At 36.1% G+C, this 20755-nt stretch overlaps 1 protein-coding gene across 1 annotated transcript in view; it reads left to right on the forward strand.

Annotated features, from left to right (window-relative positions):
- ATRNL1 (attractin-like 1) overlaps positions 1 to 20755 on the forward strand; it is a 454560-nt gene that overhangs the window by 88218 nt on the left and 345587 nt on the right. The window contains exons 14-19 of the mRNA XM_010003956.1: positions 3374 to 3506; positions 4781 to 4962; positions 12947 to 13160; positions 15792 to 15980; positions 18016 to 18234; positions 20394 to 20531. Of these exons, the coding sequence (XP_010002258.1) occupies positions 3374 to 3506; positions 4781 to 4962; positions 12947 to 13160; positions 15792 to 15980; positions 18016 to 18234; positions 20394 to 20531 (1075 nt within the window). The remainder of the gene's footprint in view (positions 1 to 3373; positions 3507 to 4780; positions 4963 to 12946; positions 13161 to 15791; positions 15981 to 18015; positions 18235 to 20393; positions 20532 to 20755) is intronic.

Genomic DNA, 20755 nt, shown 5'->3' on the forward strand with positions numbered 1-20755 from the left:
CTTTCCTCCTTTAAAATTTGGAGAAACAGCTTTCTGTCCTGCTCATATCTGTCTTTTCCCTTAGCTTCTGTCTCACATCTTCCTTCCTTTAGCTTTTTCAGAAATAAGTTCTGTTTGTGGTATATTTATATTTTATTTTTTTTTTTAGTAGATTTTATTTACTTTTAGTAGCAGTTCACTGCCCTTAAGTCTGTTACATTGATTTTGCACTTCAGCACTTTCATTTGTAGGAAAAGACTTTAAGATCATCAAGTGCACCTGTTAACCTACCACACTGCCTAGAAGAAATCATTAACATCCAATTTATATTGGAGGAAAAAAGAACATCTAAGACTAAGGAATACCCAATAGTAAGATTCAGGGATAGCTTCAGAGAAGTAATAGCAAATTGATTAGATTAATAATTCAGAGTTAGACTAGGCAAGCTAGAGAAGATTATGCACATAACCTGAAAAATCCAGAAGGAGAGAGAGGTAGATTATTTAATAGCTATAAGTCTGTCTATATACCACCGTAGCACCATCAGTACTGAAAAAAGTAAAGTAAATCAGATGTAAGTGGGAAGCTTTATACATAACACGATTTACTTATACTTTGGTGTGCAAACATTAAAAATATCCTACAGCAATACAGAACTTCAGTAACAGATGGGCTGTCATATTTCTGAATTTCACTGGAATTGGTAGCTTAAGTTATAACTTTAATATTGTGTTAATATGAATTACATATTGGGTAAAGATCTACATTGAACTAATGAGATTTTCAGGAAAGTAATGTTTAAATTGGATTTAAGGAAATAAGTGCTGGGAATAAGGGAATACAACAGAGAACATTATTACAGAATAGTCACTTGTACTTCGAATTTTGTTTTAGGCATAAAATAACCAGTACACAACAGGCTTTATTATTAGAAAATAATAGAACAAATATCTCGATTGTAAGCTCTGTTATACCAATGAAGAGCTTGTAACTTTTGAAAACAATCTGAGTACTTAAGGATTTTGACTATGTCATCATGAAGTGTTAAAAGTATTAGCTGAGACATTGTAAATGGGCAGGTAGTAGCTACTTGTGCCCTAAAATTCACTTTAAATCATCTCTCAAGCAGTTTTGTGAATATGCTCTATTACTGAATGAAACTAAATGTGGATCTGTACCAAAGGATTTTTTGTGCATTAGTGTTTGTATGCATTTATTGGCCTAGATAGACATTCTGTTACTTTATGGCATTGACTTTGGCTCTGTTGCATACTCGGGTGTAGATGCCTTCTCCTAGAATGGCCTCTCTGGTTCTTTTTACTTCACAGTAGCCTTTCAAATAAAAGAAAGAAACAGTGAATACCTTTTATAATAAGCTCACTGATGGACATCTGATCCAATAAAGGCAACAAAGAAATCCCTTAAAAAAAAAAAAACAGGAATGAAGCTGGTTCAGTGTGAGATTGAAAATTCATTTTAACAATTACATCATTTCAGAACTTTTAAAAAAATAAAAGAAGGCTGGTTGTCTTCCCTCCTGACTGCAGTAGGTTGATACCCTGTCATCATCATTCCAGTACCAACAACTATGTGACTCACTGCCATATTACTCCTTTAGATGTGCTTTATCATACTCCATGGAGAGAGGAAAGCAAGGAACATTGTTGAGCAAACCATACATTTGCTTTCTAAGTGCAATCCATTTTTGCTACTATGCATGAATGAATCTGTTTTTGTTAGAGAGACATGAGTTACTAGGTTTGGACAAGGTGATCTCCAGAGGTCCCTTCCAACTTCAAACTTTCCATGTTTCTGAGAGTATAAAGCTGTCTTGAATTTGACTTATTTTTTAATTATTACCTTGAAATCACATAGGTAGAGACAACCTTATGGTTAAGAGGATGAATTGACTGAGATTTTGGACTGTTTTCTAAGTTAACAATATTATGTCTTAATTATAAGTGCTATGATGTCATGGTTCGCCTCAGGATTGACAACAAAGCTCTCGATTCCCTCCCCCTCCCACCCAGGTAGGGAAGGAGAGAGAGAATGAGGAGAGAGACGCTCTGGATTGAAAACTAAACTACACAGCTTTAATTAAACACTAATGATAAAAGAAAATATATACAATTATATACAAATATGTTCAGCTATGTGCAAACCCCTATTATCTCCGCCCACCCCCAGCAACTTCCACAGCATCTCCTGAGCTGCAAACAGTCCTGAAAAGTGCCGGAGCTGCCAGAGAAAGCAGAGAGTGATGAGGGTCAGGAGAGCTCCAGCCTGGGGGTCGAAGGTGATGGACGGAGTCCTCCCCAGACGCCGGCCATGGATGGACGAGAAGGGAAGAAGAAGCAGGAAGGAAGTTGTCTTCTGTGATCTCTGGCCTTCCTCTGAGCTTATGTAGATATATGGAATGGAATATTTCTGGCCAATTTTGCTGTCTGTCTAACTCAGCCTCCTATGGGGGGGTCATAGATCTCTCCGTAGCATCTGAGCTGGCAGAGCAAAGATGTGACCTTGGAGTCCCAGCACTTACAAAAAAGTTCCACCACTTGTTATCAGCCCAAGCTGGAACACTTCCTCAAGGGAAATAAATAACTAAATAGATAAATAAATAAAAGTGGTTTCATCCTGGCTCAAACCAGGACAATACAGAAAGGAAAAAGATTTGTGTTCAAAATGCCTGACTTGAAATTGAAGGCCTCAATTTTCAGAAAAAAACCAAACCACCCTACCAAACCCAACAAAAAACACAAGTAAAAATTCCTTCGGTGCTTACTCCTTTTCTTGTATACTAAAGGAATTATGTTATTCTTGGGTTTATGTCACTGTTTGACAAAATAATTTGCTGTAGATTCTGTACATTTCATATTAGCTTTGTTGCATGCAGGTTTGCAGTTAAATCCTAATTTAGTTTCACTCAATCCAGATAAAGAGCATTTTCTTGCACCTCCAGTCAATGATGTTTAATTATTTTACACTTGCATCTGGTGCCATTTTTAATATTTTGATTCTTTTGCTTGCTTTAATCTGTGTAAGATGAAATAATTTAGTGAGAGCATATTCCTCCACTGTCTAAGAAACAAGATTTAGTTTAGTTATTAAGCTCTTCCTGAGCTCTGTACATGGAAGAGACATCTTCAAAGTACTGTTTGACCCACTCAGAGTTTGCTGTTTAGGACAGAGGGGTGATTTGAGCTCTAGAGATGTGTTTTGTACTCTCTTCTGGATAATAAAGGAATCTAGACGAAGAGCTTAAATCCAATGTAGCCTTTAGATAGCTGTGATTTTCTGGGAGGTGTCCACCTGCTGTGTTATTTCAGTCTTGATTTCTGGCTTGCTGATAGTTTGACATATGTTTGAGATGCTGTTTTGTCTTTTATTTTTACAGTCGGTTAAAAACTACACCAAATGTCATGTGAGGAATGAACAGATCTGCAATAAACTGACCAGCTGCAAAAGCTGCTCGCTACACCTGAACTGCCAGTGGGACCAGAGGCAGCAGGAGTGCCAGGCACTACCTGGTAAGGACTGTGAGGTGGTGGTGCTGCTTTTTATAGTTGATTACAAAATTGGTTAAATCACTTCCATTGTTTCCAGAAAATATTTATTCAATGGATTGACCTGTTTTTTTTCTCTCATGTTGAGTCTTCCCTCCTGGCTGTGCCTGTACAGGTGAACACAGTGTAATTACATCACTAACTGGTATATCAGTGCTACCTTTAATCTTGTTAGAAGAGATAATAATGTTAGTGAAGGCATAATGACATGTACCTCTGCATAAGCCAGTGACAAGTTCTTAGCCTGTGGGGATCACTGAGTGCAGAGCTGAATTGCCATACCAAGTCCTGTACTGCTACATATTCACTGACACTGTTAATTTGCTAGCTGGGGTTTTATCTTATAAATTATACTTCAGATATACTTAATTTTTCCTATTCAGATAGGGCCTGAGATCTAGTTCTTTGATTGTCTAATATTGATAATACTATGAAAGCAGTGAATATTAAAATGCTAATGTAAAATACTCTCAGAAGGTGACTTCATATTCTGAAGGAATATTTATTCTTTAATTCATATTAATAGCTAGATACATGCAGTTAGATATCAGAACCTTTTCCATTTGATCTTTATGTCCAGATGAAGATAATAGACACCGATATTTTTCACAGAGATTAGTCGTTAAATAACTTTAATCAATTCATTTTGTTCAGTTTAAAGCTGCATTTGTGTTACCTGTGTAAAGATGTGCACTATAGCAGTTGCTCTGAGTTACTCATCTTCTAATAGTTATCTGAGTAATGCTGAAATATTTTGAAGTGGACATGTTTTCAGATGTTATCTGAATTTCTTGTCATTTTGATTGCATTTGTATTTAGGCAAATACAGATGAAATGATAGGTTGGTAAAACAAAGATAGGATAAAACTGTGAGCTCTTTATGCTAGGACAGTTGTTTCCTGAAAACATTTAGGTAAAGTGATTGGTTAAAATGCTATTATGTACACAAACTTTAGCATTTGGTTCTGCTCAAGTCTGAATACAGGGAAGAAAGTGTTATAAAAATAGTGTTATGCTGAAACTTAGCAAATATAAATATTTTATAAGTTGTTAACAAGTTTCTTTTCATAAAAATGCAGCTATCAATATGATCAAATTCAGAATTTACATGACATGAAATGAAAAATTGGTTGTGTGATGTGTTTTGAATTATGATCTCAGGAAGATAAAATTCAGACTCCCTTAGGTTTTTGAAAAGTTTTTGCAAAACAGCTTTAATGGTATGTTTTTTACACTAGCTCATCTGTGTGGGGAAGGATGGAGTCATATTGGTGATGCCTGCCTCCGCATAAATTCTAGTCGTGAAAGTTATGACAATGCCAAGTTGTATTGCTACAACCTGAGTGGGAATCTTGCCTCATTAACAACCTCAAAAGAAGTGGAATTTGTTCTGGATGAAATACAGAAGTATACACTTCAGGTAAATTGAGTAACTGTAATTGATGCTGCTGTGAATTAAACTTGCTTTCAGAAACCTATTTTAGGGATTTGCCCAAAGAGGGTAAAGTTTATGCCTTCAAAGAAATGTAGAGTGGTGCTAAATACTGATAAAAGTGATGTGTAGGATATTAAGGAACTCCCATATTTAAAGCTGCTGACAGGATTTTCCAAGTGTTTCTCCTTCCCATCTTTACCTGTTACTGATTACTTTTAAAATACGACTCAAAGAAAATGTCTGGAACACAGGTGTAGGAAATTCCAGCCCTTTTCAATATACTGTGACAGCAGAAATAAAAAGAAAACAATTTTCACTGCAACAGAGAAAAAAATCCTGATTTTCACATCAGTACCTGTGAAACTGTTCACAGGATGGGTTTTGGATGGTGAGTAGCTAGACTGCAAGCAGCTGAGAACAGGGAAATTCTAAAGATGGATAATTCTCTTCTCCAGAAAATCCTAGCTGCCTATATTAACCCATGTGTGGGACCAAAAGGTCACAAAGAAGCTGTTACTAGTATGTGAATCATGGAAATTCCCTGCATGGCAGGAATCAGCCTGGAGCTAATTAGTGGTCTATGATAATGATGAGGAAGGGAGAGGGCTGAAGACTCTTATGTGCCTCTGGCGAATTCAGGTATATGCCATCAGAATATTCCTTAGGAAAGTGATCTGTATTAACTTGCTAAATGTAAGACAAGAGAAGGGAAGTTGAAGATTAATTACATGTCCATAAGGGATCAGCTTCAGTTTTTTAGTACTTAAATGTTCAAATGCTGATTGCTGTGTTATTTAAACTTCTAGGAAGCCTATCCACATCTTTGGTACATGCATATAGAATGTATGTAGGCTCAAAAGGTGTAAAACCCCACAGTGTACACTCAGGATGTCTTAGCAGAATAAGATTCCATTACAAGCAAATCAATTCATCTTAGCAAGGGACTTTTAAAAAATGTATGTTTTGGTTTTTAGAACATGTAGCATTTCTTTCCTTGTATAAAAATCCTGATGAAGTAGTTCAGGATTTTACAGTTAAAGGAAAATGGAAGAGAATTATGAAAAATAATTAAAGCTCATGTCAAGCTAGTATGGGATTTGCAAAGCTGTTAGGTTGCAGATGGATTGAGGAAACAATAGCTAATGATTGTTTTTGTGTGCAAGAGTTTAGGGTTGTGTAATGCCAATCACAATATCCAATATAATCCTTTTTAGTGTTCCATTTGAAGAAGGAGATGCAAACATAGCTTATGTACTTTAAGATTTTAGGTTTTTTCCTCATAATGTAGGACCTATACAAAGCAATTTTTTATTTTTTTTTTACTAGAAGACATGCATTTTCTACAATTTGCTAATAAAGAAGAGAGAGAAGTGATTCTTTCATGTCAGATGTTCTCCCTTGATATTGCACTTATTGAAGCCTTGAAACACATTCTGTCTGTCCACCCGTTGATGTGAGATAAAGATGAAAACATAATTGAAAACAAAACAACAAAATCACACATGGCAATCATATATCTAGTTATTTACTTTGCTGCTTCTTTCCCCCCCACCCCTCCTGATTTCTATTAAAATACCACACAGGAGGCCTTCAAATCTAATGACTGATATTAACTGACTGGCTTGATGTGTAGATGAGAAATGGCTTATATGAGTGTTTGGAAGGTAGATTTTTCTTACATTTCAGAGTTTGGAACTTCTACAAGGTGACATCCTGCTGAGTGTATCTTTATTTAAATAAAGGATGTCCTTAGCCAATGTGGTGATGCAAGATCAAGATACCTCCCAGTTTATGCAATTGCAGACAAATGTATGCACTTTAAAAAGATATCTTGAGTTAAATGATCATTCAGTTATCAGAATCTCTAATAAAATGGTGCCATAAGTTATCCTGGTGTTTCAGTGACATATAGAATTTTTTTTTTTTTCATTTTTATCTGTCTGTCCAGTTACATTTTTTCTGCATGAGACAGCCTAAGTGTCTTATCAGGTGTGATGGAGGCTCTCTGAAACTTCTTGATGTTCTTTTGTCTGTCTTTTCCTCTCAAACTGCAATCATAATGATTTAAGGCCTGAGATTACGTTTTAGATGCTTTTTTTTGTAACAGGTCGTGGTGTGGAGTTCACAAACGTAGTCAGAGAAACTGTAAGGTGAATAGTATGACTTCAATCTGTGTTATCTGTGGTGGAGTTTGACATGTGTGCTTAACATCAAAGGATTTAAAATCTTTTGTCTACGTGAAACAAAAGCTTTCAGGAATAGTGAAGGTGTCAGAGCAACATTTGGAAACAACAATATGGATCTGTTTTTATCTCTGCTTTATTTGAGATTCTTCTACTGAGAAAATAAAATAAAACAGCTTTGGTAACTATTGTGTGTTTCATAAGCTTAAAATAGTGTTAGTGAACACTACAGCCTGGACAGACTTAAGAATTCTTATTTCTTAGAGACAGTGTGGGACTTGGAGATTGTTTCTAATACACAAAGTCCTTGTTCTGGGAGAAGTTTAGAACAATTTACTAATCTTGTTTAGAAAAATACAAAACATTGATGATTTGGAAAGTTTTAGAGGGAGCTGAGGCTGTCGTTCTCTCCATATCCTGACCAGAACTCACTGTGTGTCAAGAATTTCTCTTCATTCCAATGCTAAATTGGAAATCAATGTATAGACTTCTTTTAAAGGATCAGGAGACAGTTAATTTGGTACTAAAGGAAGGGATGAAACAAAGACCTTTGTAGTATGAAGTCTGTTAAATTTGAAGATATATTCTAAAACTATCACCTATAATTTAAAGTCTAATCTGTATTTTTCATTGGAAAAAAAGTTCTTTAAGAGAATGGCAAAGCAAACTCAATGGATAGACTGCTGCACATTGTACTAAAGCCAAGTAACACTTGATATTTTTTCTTATGTGATGTTTTATTGACCTAGTAAAATATTATGACAGGGAAGATCAAGTTTTCAGAAAAGTAGATTGAACAGCGATATGAGGCTAATTAATTGTTCTTGCTAGTATTGAAATGTTGCAAACTCATTTAAAAGTGCAATTAGTTCTCTTGGGAGTTTGCTCACAACTGTGGGATTTAACTAAAAATAATAATTTTCTTGTTAGCATGCCATAAATTCTGAGGAGATTCAGTTTTGATGAAGTAAGCATAAACAAAGATGAGAACGTTTTTAAACAGTGTCTTTCATTATATAAACTGCAACTTTACCTTTAACTCGCTGCTCTAAGAGTTAAACATCCTTTATAAATCACACTTTGAGTGTAGGTTGCAGTTAATTAGTGAGCTGTCCATGGCAACGTTGTTCCTTGTTAGCTCAAAGTATTCTCAGAGGGCTGTCTGGTTTTGTGGTTTTATTGTATGCTTGGCTGTAGTGAAGCTGACATCTACTTTTTTTTTTTTTTTTCTTCCTTGAATTAGTCTCTTTATTACAGTTTCTAGCAGTTCCACTTTACTATTGTGGTTGTGGAGGTCTAATAAATTATTTCAGCACTTTGTGTCTAAACCAAAGTCCCACTGGAATAGTAGCTATAATCTCTGTAGGTGCAAATTGTGGAAGTTTTAGTCTTTTCAGTTTGCCAGATTTTGTATTTTTTTTTCTACCAATGCCACCACAGCAAAATTTGAAAAGAGGTGGGGAAAAAAGGGTTCTCGTGACCTAATGCATGACTCTTACTACTAATTGCATTTACATTTAATCATTTGTGTCTAATGGATACTGAGACACTTAATTATGAAGCTTGTTTCCACTGTTTATAATGTGTCATTCACTGGGTAAATATTTACAAAATATGAGCTGTGCAGGTGTTGGCATAGTTAGAATCTATAAAGAATAGAAGCCAATCAATAACATAGTAAATAGAATGGGTGGTTTCCCTTCATACAGCTCTTATTTTCAGGAAATAGGTTTTTTTGTTCATAATGATGCAGAAAAGAGGCAAAGTAACTGTAGGCCCCTTCTCAAAACTGAATGTTGTGGAAATCTGAGCACTAAGGGGGCACTGTATGTTCAGAGTTTAATTGTACGTTTCTTCTTAAGGCAAACATTTTCATAGAAATCAGAGTTGAAACGATACTTGAAAAATTGGTTGAAGTTTCATAGTAACATATTGTGATGCACACATTAGAAAAAGAGTCAGAAGTGTATTGTGCACTTTGAGGACAATTTAGCTCCAAAATGAAAGGAATTAAAATAAAGGTGGCAAGAAGTTTCTGAAAGAGAGAGATAATTCCTTAGCAATTTGCATAATTAGGAAACGGGAGAATTTTGAGCCTCAGTAGTAATTGGCTATTCAGTAAAGGTAGACTTGCTCACTTCACACATATGCTAATTATTCAGCCCTCATTAAATTAGTGCTGAGGCAGCAGTAGTGCCTGAAAAAATGTGTCATGACTAGAAATGATCATGTTCAGTGTAGATCTCAAAGCAACTTAGTCCAACTGACACTTTTTGAGTAAACAGTGGATTGAACAATCAAGGTCATCAAGAGCAGTCAGCATGGTTTTACCAAGGCTAAGTCATGTTTGACCAACCTTATAGCCTCTATGAGGAAATTACTAGGTGGATAGATGATGGTAGAGCGGTAGATGTGGTTTATCTCGATTTCAGTGAAGTGTTTGACACCGTCTCCCACAGCATCCTTGTAGATAAGTTGATCAAGTATGGGTTTGGTGATCAGGTGGTGAGGTGGATCAAGAACTGGTTGAAAGGAAGAAATCAGAGTTGTAGTCAATGGGGCAGAATCTAGTTGGAGGTCTGTGACTATTGGAGTCCCTCAGGGGTCGGTACTGGGACCGGTGTTGTTCAATATCTTCATCAATGACCTGGATGAGGGTACAGGGAGCTTTTCCTCCTTCCTCAAATAGAAAATGAATGGATTCTGACTGAGTTGCACATTCGTCTTCAACTCTGAATATGAACGACTTACTAATTGGCAAATACTTTGAGGATAGGTTGAGTTTCTCAGTTATGTTTTTTGGATGTCTTGAAAGTATACAGTCATCAAGGCCCTGAGAAAGAAAGAGCAACTCTTCAGAACTCTCTGAGGAGTAACTTTCTTCCCACTTAAATATTGAGCAAAGATCATCTGACCTTCCAATAAAGAAGCTGCTATTCTTGAGAAGAAAAAATAAGAAAAATTTGGAGCTGATTTCATGTCACCAAGTGTTTTTCTGAAGTGGAAAGTTGATTTGTACTGTATTTTTTCACCCACATGGTTTGATAACAATATTTTTCAAGAGGTCTGGAAACTGGAATCTTAGATCAGTGAGTTCTGGGTACAGAGAACAGGCAGTCTGGTTTCCCTCCTGTCTGATCCTCTTCAGAAACATCTTTGGCAAGATATTCAAAGTAAAAGAATCAATTTCCTACATTCATTTTGCATTAAATGAAACAACCATAGAGTTCAAGTGAAGGGTGTTCAACTCTCATTATTTCTTCAGCCTGAAAAAAAACTGGATTGGTGTTCTCATTTGGCACCTTTGAAGTCCCTCCATTGCTTCAAGTACTTTGAGACTCCCAGCTGTTATGACTGAACCTTTCAGCTTGGGAGAGAAGGACTAGATTTATGCTTTGTTGTTGTTGTTGTTGTAGAAATTAGTTTGATATTCACAGAACAGTGGTGGCTGCAGGTGTCACAGGTGGAACTTCTTGAATTCTCTATTCACTATATGTTTTTTCCTGTTGGCTTTCAGGCAGTGCAGCAGCAGGCTTTTTTTGCTGATAAGCTTTGGTGATATCAACATGCAGTTTCTGCTATCACCATCAGTCTTCAGCTGGTCTACCACATCATTGAATTAACAGAGTTTAATATGTGCTTTAAGCATGTCCTTGGAGCATTTTGGTGGCCTACTTCTCAGCTACTTACCTTATTTTAATCAGATATTAAAAAACATTTTGGGTAATCTGTTTTTGGCATCCTAACAACATGCCCAGAGCTGCATGATTGGGCCTATGAGGCAGTAGCTGTGATGGTGTGTATTTGAGAGCATGTTAATCAGTGTTCAAATCTGTATTTTGATGTGTTACACTAGGAAAGAGCCAAAGATGGTACATGTGGAATTTGAGATCTCTGACTTGATGACTATGAGTTATTCAGACATTACAGCTGTTAAGAATGATGACCACAGTATGTATTGCTTTTGCTAGAAGCCTTTGATTTCAGGGGTGCTGCTTTTATCTCCTGAGACTACTCTGGATTTCATGTTCCTCCCTGTGACTTTGTCATCATTAGAGCGGTGCTGAGTCACTCTCCTACTCAGAAAGAAGAATCTATCTCCAAATGTCACTGCTACCCTGTCAGTCTTCATTACTGGCTTGACATGCTTTTCACCATAGCCTGAATAGGATCTCTATTTTCTGTATACCAATGCTGAGGCCAAATTATTTGGCAGTGCAGTCGAAACAGTCAGTAATACAGTAATATGTTGAAGATTCTCTTGGCTAGAATTCCTCAGCCCCAAAGTAGGCATTTAGGGTTGTTTTAGGTGTGTGTTTGTCAGCAATTTATCCTCCCTAAGCCCCTGACATTTCTATACGTGCCTGGTATGCACACTTAGTGTTCTACAGAGAGATGTCTAGAGACACACATAAATATCGAAGGTTTTCTGTGCATGTGGAACACGTACATATACAGCAATCTAGGCCACTAAATAACAAATAAAACAACAGATGTATTACCTGCCACTTTCCAGATGCCCACCTTCCACCTTTTACTGCTTGCACAGTATTCTTTCTAGCATCCAAAACACGGGAGCTCCCACAGACTCCTGCAAAGTTGATCACCTGGGGTTGCAATGAAGTTATGAAGTAAATACAAAAGCAAGACACAACAGAGGGCGGTGACATTTTTTCCTGGACATTCTCATTGCTGTTTAAGTCTCCCAGAGTGCATCACTGCATATTGAATGCAACATTTTTTGGTTTTTTTCTGGTTTATTGAAGTCTATTCTTGCATCCATGTATCTGTTATTGTAGCAATTTTTGTTTGATCATGCTGCCAACTGATAGGACAGGAAAAGGAGAGCATAAGGAATACATTTTAGGGAGGTTAGGAATACTGATTATCTACTTACTGATTCTTTTAAAAAGTAGCTACCACTGGTATTTCTGAAGCAAAATTACTAATCCTTCATATTTCAGTGAGTCCTGCTTCACTTGTGAAATGGCACAAGGATATAGAAGCTCGGCAGGTTCTCTTTTAGTATATTATAGTATTTTATGCACCTTGGCTTGTGAATTAAATGAGTTGAGAACCTATTTCTCAAGCAGATCAACATCTCTGCTTTGCAGGTGACAACATCTGCTCTTTGCATGGTGCAAATAGCTTCCTTGTTTGGCTCCCTGATATTCACCTACCATCACATACCTATCACAACCAGTAGTCTCTCTGTATCTCTGTTCCTTTTATTTTTTTAAGAATTAATGCTTTTTATGTTTTCTGGAGTAGGGTCTTTTTATAGCTTAAAAATCAATAATATATGTGTATTCAATGTGTATTTAATGGCAGAAGAGTTGTGGATGTGCCAGTTTCATTTCTGAACTGCCACTGGAAAAAAACCAACAAACTCCACTCCAAAATGTCATTAGATCCATTTGTCCTGGTTTCTGACTCTGTATGAAATAATAGCAACCAGAATTGACTTTAAACAGAACAAACACAGATTTTTTTTAGTACAATAGAAACATATAGTGTGTGGGTTTGTTGGATTTTTTTTTGTTTGTTTGTTTGGTTTTTTTTGAGAGGGAGGGTTTCAGCAAGGTAGAACAAGCAATTAAGATAAAAACTGTATGGACAATGACTAATGAGATGATAAAGTGAGAAAAGAACATGGTGAATTCTCTCAAAATGTGAAGTTGTTGCTGCTGAGCTATTCTTTGAAATGTTTTACAAAAAAGCCTCACAACCAAAACAAAGCAAGATTTTAACTAATTATCTCACATTTCTTTCATTCTGATTCATAGAAAATATCACCTTGGGTAGGTTTACGCAAGATCAACATCTCCTACTGGGGATGGGATGACATGTCTCCTTTTACAAATACAACTCTGCAGTGGCTTCCTGGAGAGCCGAATGACTCTGGCTTCTGTGCATACCTGGAAAGAGCAGAGGTGGCAGGTCTGAAAGCAAATCCATGCACTGCAATGGCTGATGGTCTTGTATGTGAAAAACCTGTTGGTAAGCAATCCCTTATTAAACGGTTACTGTCACTGTCTAATTAGCGAGCTGTGTGTTTTTCATTTGGCTAAGAGGGGCTTTTAGATAATTTGGATTAAATAATTAAAAAAATTACTTGCTATTTTTGAAAAACAGGGAGCTGTAATCTAGAAAACAAATACTAAGCCTAAAGCAGTAAATATTTATTTGTGAATTAATTTACATGGCTTAGTTTGTATTTCACCAGAAGTGTGTTGCCTTTAAATTAGTAGTAGGCAGTAATAACAGTGATTGGAGCATGAAGGTGTCTGTAGAGGTGTTCAAGAATGCTGATGTCTTCTTCCTGAATCTCACTAAACATTAATGAACATTTTTATGGTCTAAAAGACTGAGAAACCCAAAATTCTGTTTCTCGTTTGCTAGGTTTGTTTGCGTAAAGATTACTATGGTGAATTGTCACTTGACAGTTCAACTAAGATTTTCATGCTCCACTTGTCCTATGAATTTTCTGATATCTGTGAGGTTGAACACATGAAGTTCTTCAGATTTCCCCTTCAGATTTGTTTTGTGTATTGTCTGTGCAAAAGGGGAAAACAGCTGCATTGCTAGTGTGTTGGAAACACTGCCTGTCAATCTGATGGTTTTGCTGCGAATTTGAGTTTTTAACTTGCATAATCAAATCGTACAGAACCTTTAGGTTTTTTATAAGCTGCTTGAAATAGTAATGGAGTTGCAAAGTATATGTCGAACACTTATTGCTACTGCCATCTATGTTTCCTAAACATTTTGTCTTTCACAGTGATCTTGATTCTGAGTTAACAGTTAATGATTTACTAGATATTTCTCAGAATAGTGAAAGATATAGTCACAGTTGAAGAGGCATCTGAAAATGTGAAGGATGCACTAGGTGGAACACAAATGACATTACAGAATGACAAAATCACAGAATCCTAGGGGTTGGAAGGGACCTCGAAAGATCATCTAGTCCAACCCCCCTGCCAGAGCAGGGTCACCCAGAGCACATCATGCAGGAACTTGTCCAGGCAGGTTTTGAATGTCTCCAGCCAAGGAGATTCCACAACCTCTCTGGGCAGCCTGTCCCAGTGCTCTGTCACTCACACAGTAAAGAAGTTATTTCTGAGGTTTACGTGGAACCTCCTATGCTCCAGTTTGCATCCATTGCCCTTGTCCTATCACCAGACATCACTGAAAAAAGCCTGGCTCCATCCTCCTGACACTCACCCTTAACATATTTGTAAACATTGATGAGGTCACCACTCAGTCTCCTTTTCTCCAAGCTAAAGAGACTCAGCTCCCTCAGCCTTTCCTCATCAGGGAGATGTTCCACTCCCTTCATCTTCTCTGTGGCTCTGCACTGGATTCTTTCAAGCAGTTCCCTGTCCTTCTTGAACAAATGGGCCCAGAACTGGACACAATATTCCAGACGTGGCCTAACCAAGGCAGAATAGAGGGGGAGGAGAACCTTTCTACCTACTAACCACATTATTAAAATGTATTTTACAATTAAATCAATGTTACATGCATCTGTTACTGGTGTCTTGTTTTAGTTTTTTTCTTTAATCTTCAGGTGCTTCAAAGTCTATAGAAGTCATGGTGCTTCAGCCTTAGGAGAATACTTGACTCAGCTGATTTTAGTTGGTTTTTCCTTTGTATTTTTAATTTGCAAACCACAGCTTGAATATGTACATAGTATGTCCAATCCAGAAACAGCCCTGGTTAAGTGATTTGGTCTTATATCTTAACAGACAAAAAATGGCTGGTGAACTTGGTTTGTGTTGCATTTGAGTCAATAGAATGCAAACACATGGTAATACACTGGCAGGCTTAACCCTGAATTTTCACAAAGTGCTTCTGAAAGGAAAATATAATGCTATCTTTACTCTCGTGTTCCTACCTAAGAATTACTATACTCTTGTTCTTGTATACTTGAAAGTGTTATTGGAAATCCAGGAAAAAAATCAGGACTTAAAGCATACAGGTTCTTTTTGTATACTGTGACTTTTGAGATGACATACACCAGTAACCTAGTCAAAATGTGTTCTCTAGTAGAGAAAAACAAAACCCAAAAACCAGCCAACCAAAAAACCAAACCAAAACAAAAAAATCAACCAAATATATTTTGCATTGAAAAATGTTCCTTTAGTTACTTTCCCTTTGGATTCTAGTGCCTTTCATATATACACTATAAGGCAAAATTTTAGGGAAAAGTGAGAATTGTGGTATTTGTTGCTTATACACTGTTAAACTAATGAGAACAATAGACCCAGAACTCTACTGTCCTTGCTATAGAAACTTGAGACTTTTTTATGCATATGCGAGTAGCTAATCTGACATTATGAGGCAATGAAATTAAATTTACTATTTCAGTATATAGAGAAAATTGCAGTGAAATTTTTAAATGGACTGTTTTAGAGCTCTGGCATGACTCATGCTGAGTGTTACTCAATTTTAATAAAATATTACTGTATTTATATACTGCACTGCAAGTTTGGACTAAAGTATTTATAGCCAATTAAGAGAGCAACCGCTTTTCTTTAACAAGGATTTACCTAATAGAATACACCAGTAAAGACAAGGGGAGACTGCCCTTTTTTTTCTTCAGAAGTATGAATATTTCTGGTTCCTTTCCAGTTAGTCCCAACCAGAATGCCAGACCCTGCAAAAAGCCATGTTCCCTGCGAACAACGTGTTCCAACTGCACAAGTAATGGTATGGAATGCATGTGGTGTAGCAGCACTAAACGCTGCGTTGACTCCAATGCCTACATCATCTCCTTCCCATATGGACAGTGTCTAGAATGGCAAACTGCCACGTGCTCCCGTGAGTATCTGAACAAATGGCCATGGCATGAAGTCAACTGCTTACTGCCAGTTTTGTATGAAAATGTATTTTCCATGCAACAAATTGAAGAAAAACAGTGAATCTGAGAATCTGTGTCCATAAAGAGGTCATTGATGTTTTTTTGGTTCCTTTTCAGAGTTTAAAGCATTAGATATTTTCCATTTAAACAAGAAAATGAATGTTCAAATGAAACGTGTTTCAAACATTATTTCCATTGTTTCTGTTTAAATGAATAAAAAAAAATTATTAGGTAAATAGATTTTTATTACTGCTGGGGTAATGAAGTATGGAGCATATCCCCTTAGCAAAGGTAGTGCCACTAGTTAGCTGAAGAATAGAATGTAACTATACCTTTAGAAAAAAACCCCACCCTTTTTTTTAAAAAAAAGACCTTTCTGAATGATAGATTTCTGAGTTTTTGCATGTTTTGCTCTCAAGGAAAAAAAAACAAAAACAAATTTATCACAGACATGTGTGATTTATATAAAAAAACCCAATCCAAACCTGACTGAAAACTTCACATTTCATTCCAAGTTGTGAAAATAAAATGAAGAACACTATTTTATTGGTGATATTTTATCATTCTAATGCCTACTTGACAAAAAGTTATATTCCACTCTTCCCCGCATCTTCCATTCATTATGACTTTTGATTGAATAACTGACAGACAAACAGTGTTGGACCACCTCTAGGATTTCAAAGAAATAATAAAAAAAAAAAGCGTATGGAGCATATCCCCTTAGCAAAGGTAGTGCCACTAGTTAGCTGAAGAATAGAATGTAACTATACCTTTAGAAAAAAACCCCACCCTTTTTTTTAAAAAAAAGACCTTTCTGAATGATAGATTTCTGAGTTTTTGCATGTTTTGCTCTCAAGGAAAAAAAAACAAAAACAAATTTATCACAGACATGTGTGATTTATATAAAAAAACCCAATCCAAACCTGACTGAAAACTTCACATTTCATTCCAAGTTGTGAAAATAAAATGAAGAACACTATTTTATTGGTGATATTTTATCATTCTAATGCCTACTTGACAAAAAGTTATATTCCACTCTTCCCCGCATCTTCCATTCATTATGACTTTTGATTGAATAACTGACAGTGTTGGACCACCTCTAGGATTTCAAAGAAATAATAATAAAAAAAAAAGCTGTTTGAATATCTCCTCCTTCTCTAAAGAATAACTTCTCAGTTTTGCAGCTGAATGCCACTACAGAGAATATCAGAGGATTTTCACTTGTGGTTCTGTTTTCTGTTCCATGAAGGTAGTGCAACTGATACTTCAGAGCTATTTTGACCCAAGCTTTATAACTAGCAATCTGGGAATTGTTTGGACTTTTTTTTTTCCTCCCACTTTTTCCATATCTAGGAAACCTGAACCATTTCTATGAGAAATTAAATTATTTAAATAAAGATTAAAGTATAAACGAAATAGAAGGAGATTTCATTTTTAGTATGTAAATAAAAAAATGGAACCTGACTTACTCTAACAGATAAGACTCTTAAGATATAGTTCAACTAAATGGGTTTACTTATGATTTGTAGCTTTTAAAATTTTATTAAAAAATTCTTTTAAGAAGAGTGAGTAATAGTTATGGGTGAATACACATGTGATCCTGGGGTACTTCATACTCAAATAAGTTTTTTGTTTAAATTTAATTATCACAATGTTTAGATTATCATAATTCTTATTTCCATTTATTCTTGAACTATTGTTCTGTGTAAGTATCTTTGTTTATTTGAAATCTTTCCTGTTGCATTGTGGTGTGATAAACACCTGTTGTGTATTTTGTGATCCCTGAAGCAGTACAACTTATAAAGGGAATAGACATATTCTTACTCTAATCATTAGTTACTGAATTTTTAAAATTTGCAGAAGGAAATAGAAATGCTAAATTGTTTCTTCCTCAACTGTTTTAAAATCCCAGCATCTTATTTAAAACCAAACAAAGCAAATCCAAACTAAATCAAAAAGCCTCCTTGCATTAATGTTGTATTACATGTACTAAAGCTCAAAACTGCTCTGGACTGAGGACCTGTGGACAGTGTTTGGAACAGCCTGGGTGTGGATGGTGTAATGATCCCAGTAACACTGGAAAAGGACAATGTTTGGAAGGATCATCAAGAGGCCCAATGAAGCCTGTTGCCATGCACTCTAATGAAATGGTGCTTGATGCTACTCTTTGTCCAAAAGAGAAAAATTATGAATGGTCTTTTATCCAGTGTCCAGGTAAGGTCTGCTTCCTTTCTTTCTTGGATGAAATAAGAGATGTTTCTCTGTTTAAGCATGGCAAATTCATATAATTATTTTGAATAATACAAAGAACATTTGCAAGAGGGAATTTCTTTCCTAAAGTATTTCCTAAATACACAGCTTGTTAGTCTCTCCCACCTCACAAAGGTGTTCAGTGCCATTCAGGTTGACGTGTGAAATTTAATGCAAGTAGTTTAACCAAAATTGTCAATTCATGTGTAAACAAGTTTTCACCCAACATATTCTACTACTTTTTCAAATCCAACTATATGGATTTGCTTCAGCTTTTGCTTTTTTCTGCCTTCTGTATCCATCAAAGAAGAGGGCAGCTGGGGAGTAATTATCTGTAGGCAGCTGCTGATGGCCAGGAGCATGAACTGCCTTTCATTTATCCTGTTGCTTTCATTTATCCTGTAAAAGACACCAAAATTAAGAAATACAAAACTAAGCATTAGAAATAATAGAAAATTTATAAATCAATAACCTACAAGTTAAAGAATACCAGCATGAAACCTTTTTCCTACATTATGATAGTCTTAATCAGGCAATCTTACTTTAATAGGACACCTGTTTAATGTGCTATCTCTTTGTACTTTTGGTTTATTTGGTCACATTTTCTCTTTTAACATTTGCTTCAAGTCATTTAATGTGCAAGACACACAATAAAGCCCAAAATGGAGATGCAGTTCATGGTGTTTTGGTGTAGCCTCTTCTTAGAGAGGCAATAAACTGCAGAATGGCAAACTGCCTGGAGGAGGACACCACAAAGCTGCCTGAAGAGCAAGTATGCTTAGGAAGAGGGAAACTTGTAAATTCTAAGGAGTTTTGTTCGAGGAAGTGAGAAAACTTCTTGTCTAGTAGTACAGAAATGTTTGATGCTTGTTTACAAGATTTTGTAGGCATAGCTAGAGAAAAAGGAAGAGTGTGTAAACTTGGGAAGTTTAATGGTTTTTGAGCCAAGCCTGGTGATGACTGTAAATGTATTAAGTTACTAAATTCTAAAACAGCTCCAAAAACATTTAAGTCATGCAGTGAGAATCTTTTTTTTTTTTTTTTTTTTTTTCTTGCCAAGACTCCAGTCACTGTGACATTTAGATTAAGAATCCAAAGAAAAAGAAGTGAAAAGAAACAGATGATATTGCTGAGATAGCTGTCCTCTGCTGAGTCTTGCTCACCCTTCACCAATAAGGGATCAACTGGTTTGGCATAGTCTGACATTTGACAAACTCCTGTAATTGACAGATTGCTAATCTGCTGAGCGCTCTGAGCTCTGAAGTCCCACTTTATAGAGAGGTCCCACTCTCTCTGTAGAGAGGTCATCCTTCAAACCTTCGTTGTTCAGATGAGTCCTGGCAGCAGGATCAATGGTTCTGGCAGAATTCACATTTTGATTCTGCTGCAATAGTGATCAGTACTTTCAGAGTTTCTCCAAAACATGGAGCTCTGGAGAGGAGGTGTGGTGCAAGATCAGTGGTTTCTAGTGCTGTTATTCGACTAAAAATAATTTTGTGCCAATAAAAATAAATTTTATGTGAATAGGAGTCCAGCATTTTTACTTTTATTTAAGTCAATCGCAGTGAGGAGGGACTGGAAATGTTTGATGTGGTCTCGGTTTCCTTAAAAGTCCTTTGTGTGCCAAAGCTAATGGGTGAACCAGCACTGTTGAAAATAAGACTTTGTTTAATTTTTTTGATAAGTTTTCTCTCAGTAGATAAAAATTTGAGTGCAAGTTGGTCATGTTCTCTATCACAGTACATAGATCACAGAGGGTTGCATGGAAGTACAGGAGTTTTCATTTGGTCTCAGTTGGTGATTTACTGCCTCTTAACAGGTTTCTTCAGTGACTGGGAAGCATTTTAAAGCTAAGAGGACTGGATTAGGTCACTCCTAATGGCAAAAATTCTTGCTCACATACCTTAATCTGACATGCCACTACATAGTCAGCTTCTGTGGTCTTTTGTGAATGCTTGTCACAATGCTAAAGAGGTTCTGTGTCAAAGTACAAATATATATGCTTGTCATTAATCAGTATTAAACTTGTCAGAATTACATTCTAGTGCAATTTTGTAATCACATAGGGATGATTTTGTTCCCAAGAGCTATTTAGTAATGGCTTTTCAAATGTTATATTCTAGCTTGCCAGTGTAATGGCCACAGCACCTGCATCAACAGTAATGTCTGTGATCAATGTAAAAACTTAACAACAGGAAAACAATGTGAAACGTGCATGCCAGGATATTATGGGGATCCCACAAATGGAGGACAGTGTACAGGTAAGTCGTTCTGCTGGGAGGAAAAAGTAGTAATAAAAATTACATTTTATGTAATGCAAATTTAACTTTTTTAATGTAACATGAAATTAACTATAACATGTAAATTACCTTCTGTAAAGGTGAAATGTTTATTTGATAATATAGATGAGTTGATTGGCTTGAGTTAATGTCTCAATATCAGATTAGTATTTTAAGAGAAATTTTGCATCCAGAATCATTGTTTT

This window comes from Chaetura pelagica, unplaced genomic scaffold (genome assembly GCF_000747805.2).
Source record: "Chaetura pelagica isolate M959 unplaced genomic scaffold, ChaPel_1.0 scaffold248, whole genome shotgun sequence".
In the NCBI taxonomy this organism is placed as follows: Eukaryota; Metazoa; Chordata; class Aves; order Apodiformes; family Apodidae; genus Chaetura; species Chaetura pelagica.